The following is a 5,209-nucleotide window of genomic DNA, read 5'->3' as shown; positions in this document are numbered from 1 at the left end:
TCTCAGAATCCTCCCCTCACCCCAGACGCACTCGTCCATGGTCTTTGTCTCAGAATCCTCCCCTCACCCCAGACGCACTCGTCCATGGTCTTTGGCACCTTGTTTGTATTTATTTATTTTTGGCAAATAGCTTTTTTTTTTTCTTTTTGTGCCAGGAATCAAACTCAGGACCTTGCGCTTGCCAGGCAGGCTCGTGCTGCTGAGCCAACTCCCGGCCGCTTGGGACTTTCTGAAGCAGCTCCAGAGCCCTCTTTCCTGAGTGACTTGTGAGGGGGGATCACAAATCCAGTGACTGCCGTGACATAGCGCCATCCCCCAGAAAGCAGGCTCGTAAAAGTGTGGTGCGGTCCTCATCCACCTCACTCAGGTCTGCCACTGACTGACCTGGGCTCTTCCCCAGAGTCAAAATAACCATGACACATTGAGATTTTGAATCATTCAGGCCGTTGAGGCGGCTGGGAAGTGTTAATTGAAAGACACTCAGGAAAGCGGGCTGCAGAATGCTGAGTGACGGGACGAGTGGCTTTGAAGCAAAGGGGAGAACCTTGAGGGGGCTCGTGGCAAAATGTCTTACTGTAATAATTTTTAAAAATGTAAACGTTTGCCTTCTTTTTTAATATGCTGCTGATCTCTGCATGGCAGAGCTTTGAACAGAGCTCTAGTCCTTTGAACGGCTTTGTAGACTCACCTTAGATCGCATAATGCTTTTGTTAGACTCTAATTTCTCCAGTTAGCAGGTCGGCTTCCCCACAAAGCCCTTGTTTCTTGCATTCCCTTCCCCAGACCCAGGAGATGGCCTCCAGCTTCGACCCGAGCAGTCCCCTGAACAACGAGGCTCTAGAGGGCTTTGACGAGATGCGGCTAGAGCTGGACCAGCTGGAGGTGCGGGAGAAGCAACTGCAGGAGCGCGTGCAGCAGCTGGACCGGGAGAACCAGGAGCTGCGGGCGGCGTTCAGCACACAGCAGGAGCAGCTGCCGGTGGAAAAGCAGCAGGGGCATGCTGCCCCGGAGGACCTCAGCCACCTCCTGAGGCTGGAAGCTGAGCTCCGGAAGCAGTGGGAGGTCACCCAGGCCACGCAGAATGCTGTCAAGGAGCTGCAGGTGTGCCTTCAGGCCCTGGATCAGGATACAGCCAAGGAGGAGCACAGCTCTGCCCTGCAGCACCTGGAGGCCACACTGCAGCCCCTGGCACAGGAGCTCAAGGCTGCCCAGGACTCCCTGGGCAAGAGCCAGCTTCTCTCCAGCCTCTCGGACTGGTTAACTAGGGCTGAGCAGAGAGCAGATACAGCCCAGGACACAAAAGGACAGCAGGAGCACAGCCAGACTGACTCAGCCCTAAATCTTCAGAGGCTGGAGGAGAAGCTCCGGTCCCTGGAAGGGGAGAGCACCAAGATCCGGGAGCTCAACCAGCAGCAGAGCACACAGCTGGTGCAGCTGGCCACCGAGCTGCAGCTGAAGGAGGAAGCCCGGGCTGGCCTGGAGCGTCAGGTGCAGGAGATGGCCCTACTCCACAAAGAGCCGTCCAGGGAGGGGCAGGAGGCAACCCAGCTCCAGCAGCACTTGCAGGAGTCGCTAGCCCGCTTGAGCTTGCTGGAAGAGGAGCTGGCAAGGCTGAGGCAGGAGGAGCAGCTACAACGGGAAGAGAAAGAGGTGCTGGCACAGGAGGCCCAGTCCCTGAGTCGGCAGCTGCAGCTCCTGGAGTCCCAGCTGGCACAGGCCAGCCAGCACGTGAGTGAGCTGGAGGAGCAGAAGAGGCAGCTCACTCAGGACAAGGACCACCTCAGCCAGAAAGTGGAGGCCCTGGAGCGACTGGCTGGGCAGACAGCTCCAGAACCACCTGTGGCTGGTGAGCGAGGAGAGGCCCCTGCCACCTCAGTCTCCACCCTGCAGCACGCTGATGAGAAGCCAGAAGAGGGGCACAGGGGTGGTACCGAGGTGCCAGCAGCTGGACAGGAGGAGGAACTCCTCCAGGCCAACCAGGAGTTGCAGAGGGAGCTGCAGAACATGGCGGGGCGCAATCAGCTGCTGGAGGACAAGCTGCAGGCCCTGCAGGCCGACTACCAGGCACTGCAGCAGCGGGAGGCGTCCATCCGGGGCTCTCTGGCCTCCCTGGAGGCTGAGCAGGCCAGCATCCGGCACCTCGGCGACCAGATGGAGGCAAGCCTGCAGGCCGTGCAGAAGGCCAAGAAGGCCATGAAGGCACAGGTGGCTGAAAAGGAAGCTGCTCTGCACAGCAAGGAGGACGAGTGCCGGCAGCTGCGGGAGGAGGCCGTGCAGTGCCGGCAGCTGGCCGAGTCCCGGGACGCGGATCTCAAAGTCCTCTCCAACGAGTGCCGCCACCAGGCCCAGCTAATCGAGGCCCTCCAGGCGGAGAAGGGCCAGCAGGGGCTCATTACACCCCAAGATGGTGCTGCACAGCTGGCGCTGGCCCAGGCACAGCTTGAAGTCCACCAGGGAGAGGCCCAGCGGTTGCGGGCTGAGCTGGTAGACCTGCAGGCCAAGCTCCAGGCGGCCCTGAGCAGCCAGGACAAGGCGCAGAGCCAACTGAGGGTGGCTGAGGAGGTGCTGAAGGAGCACAGGATGCTGGTGCAGCAGCTGCAGGAGCAAAATGAGGAGCTCAACAGGACCCACATTCAGGAGCTCCTGCAGTGCTCTGCAGCTCGGGAAGGGCCGCAGCAGGAGGGCAAGGCTGGGGCAGCTCAGCAGCAAGTGCCGGAGGTGCAGGCTCTGCAGGAGGAGCTGGCGCGGGCCACGCGCTGCTCCGAGGAGGCCCGGCTGGAGAACGCCGAGCTGCAGGAGCAGCTGCACCGGGCCAACACAGACACCGCCGAGCTGGGCATCCAGGTCTGCACCTTGACTGCGGAGAAGGAGCGTGTGGAGGGAAAGCTCCGCGATTGCCAAGAGGCCGCCTCCCGCGAGCGAGAGCACCTGGAGCGCCACGTGGCAGGGCTGCTACAGGAGACAGCGAGCCTGCAGGAGAAGCTGACAGTGGCCGAGGACGCCGCAGGCTCCCTGGCCAACCTGCAGGCCCAGCTGGCACAGGCTGAGCAGCGGGCACAGAGCCTCCAGGAGGCTGCGTGCCAGGAGCACGACACCCTCAAGTTCCAGCTGAGTGCTGAAATCATGGACCATCAGAGGAAGCTGAAGGTACCACCAGCACCCGCCACTGGGCCACCCAACCGGGGCAGCACTGAGGGGTCCAGGCGAGGCAGCCTCTGCAGCCATGAGGCGGGGGGAGCCAGGAAAGGCACCAGGTGCGGCAGACACCCATGGTCCCGCCTCATTCTCCCCTACTTTGCCTATAGGAACACGCGAGAGGCAGCGCCCTGGAGAGGGGGCCTTAGCCTGGTGGTATAAAAGACCATGGCATATGAGAGCGTATGAGATCAGCCTACACAGACATTTTTAAAACATGATGCTGTGTGATGAGCAGGATGGTCTGTGGCTACTTGGGTGGTCTTCGCAGATCTGCCCACCGATACCACGCCCCCCGCCTCTGGCAGGGGCTCGGCAACTGTCCGCTTCAGAGCAAGCTCCCACCTGCTGGCTTTTCCCTTTCCGTCTTTTGTGCGCGGCCTCCTCTGGCCATGTAGGTGTCAGAACCCCCTCCAGAGCCCCAGGCTGTGTGCCTGCCTCGCTGATGGCCTGGCTCTCACAGGGCCCCAAGGCCAGGCGGAGCTGCAGTTCCACCCGCTGCAAGTCACGGTCTGCGTGCATTGAGATCTCTGCACACTTCAGCCGCTCACCGCCCTTCTAGGTGGCCGCACTGTGCCCCCCGCCCGGCCACAGCCCAGCTTGGCCACCCCATGCCAGGAGCTGCCTGAGGCTCATGGGCCACTTTTCCCACTGCAGTAATGAGATTCAGTTTGAGGGCCAAGCTGAGTCTCTTCCATTAGTAATCCCTAAAGTTTTCATTACTGGGAGAACCTAAGCCTGTGGAGGAGCCAGCTTAGAAACAGTGGTGGCTTGCTTGGACCCCTGGGTGATGAGGTGCTCATGGAGCAAGGACGACTCTTTGATGTCCCCTTCTTGTGCCTTTCAGGCTGCCACTGAAGAGTGCAGGAGCCTCAGAGCCCAGCTTGAGCAGCAAGGCCAGCAGCTGCAGGCTGCCGAAGAGGCTGTGGGCAAGCTGCAGGTAGCGCGGCATGTGTGCGCCTGCCAGAGAGCCAGGCTTTGGTCTGGGATCGCAGAAACTTCGTGGGGCTCCCTGCATGACTTCCCATCCCCACCGGAAACAAAAGCAGCTCAGACACCCTGTCATTAGTTGGAGATTCCCTGAGTTTGTATCCTGACCCCTTGCTCCTGGCTGGAGCTGTCAGACACGGGCACTTTTAGGCTCTGGCCAGCTCGGGCCATGCTAGCTTCATCCTTGCCACTGTACACCCCCTCCACTGGGGACATTCTGACACTTGCTGCCATCAGAGTTGTTTGCTCTTGGGACTTAGAGATGCATCACACTCCATTGTGTAGAGCACAGGTCCTTGGCCTCTTGAGATTAAAAACATTGGTCTTAACCCCATTGCCAGTAGCAGCCACAAAGTTGTCCCATAGAAGTGACACAGCCTCTGTGGGGCAGCTGGGGAGGGCTTGAGCCAGCTGAGTGCCTTCTCCATGTGTCCTGTGCAGGCCACCCAGGCGGACATGCAGGAGAGGCTGAGCTCTACCAGCAACTGTCTTGCCGAGTGTCAGGCTGCCGTGGTCCAGAAAGACAAGGAGGCAGCAGCCCTGCAGGACCGTCTAGAAAGGTGAGTCTGCAGCGGCCCCTCAGCTCCTGGCAGGCTCTCTCGGTGCAGTCATTTAGAAACTCGGTTGTTCATACGGGACCAGGAACAGCTCAGACTCCAGTGCAGCCCTAGGAAGCCAGCGTCTGCACTCTGCCTGCTCCTGGCCACTGGCTGTGGTTTGGCTTTCTTAGCTGCAGTAAGATGCACATTAACACATACTTGGGGAAAACTAAAGGAGGACTGACGTGCATGATAGTAACAGTGGGAAATGAGGCCGCAAGCAATCACTTAGCACCCGAGATGGAGCAGGTGCAGGCAGGTTGGGTGTCCTTTATCCAGAATGCTTGGGACCAGAAGAGTGTTTGGGTTTTGGAGGACTTTGTTTTTTGTTTTTTTTTTTTATCTTTTTTTTTTTAATTTTTCAACAAATAATACACTGCATATATTCTTCTTAGTGGTTAATTGCTGTACAAGATGCGGACTTG

General features: G+C 59.1%; 1 protein-coding gene across 5 annotated transcripts in view; it reads left to right on the top strand.

Moving 5' to 3' along the window:
- Nucleotides 1-5,209, top strand: part of Fyco1 (FYVE and coiled-coil domain containing 1) — a 60,492-nt gene that overhangs the window by 25,229 nt on the left and 30,054 nt on the right. For all 5 annotated transcript variants that reach the window (XR_002817985.1, XM_023700719.1, XM_023700718.1 and 2 more), the window contains exons 8-10: nt 784-3,147; nt 4,043-4,135; nt 4,627-4,745. Coding sequence is in view for 4 of the 5 variants with exons in the window: in XM_023700719.1 (XP_023556487.1) it covers nt 784-3,147; nt 4,043-4,135; nt 4,627-4,745 (2,576 nt within the window). In the remaining variant the exon portion in view is untranslated. The remainder of the gene's footprint in view (nt 1-783; nt 3,148-4,042; nt 4,136-4,626; nt 4,746-5,209) is intronic.

The sequence above is a fragment of the Octodon degus genome, unplaced genomic scaffold (assembly GCF_000260255.1).
Source record: "Octodon degus isolate 3935 unplaced genomic scaffold, OctDeg1.0 scaffold00126, whole genome shotgun sequence".
Classification (NCBI taxonomy): Eukaryota; Metazoa; Chordata; class Mammalia; order Rodentia; family Octodontidae; genus Octodon; species Octodon degus.
Note: the sequence above shows the minus strand (reverse complement) of the source record. Positions and strands in the feature narration are given on the sequence as shown.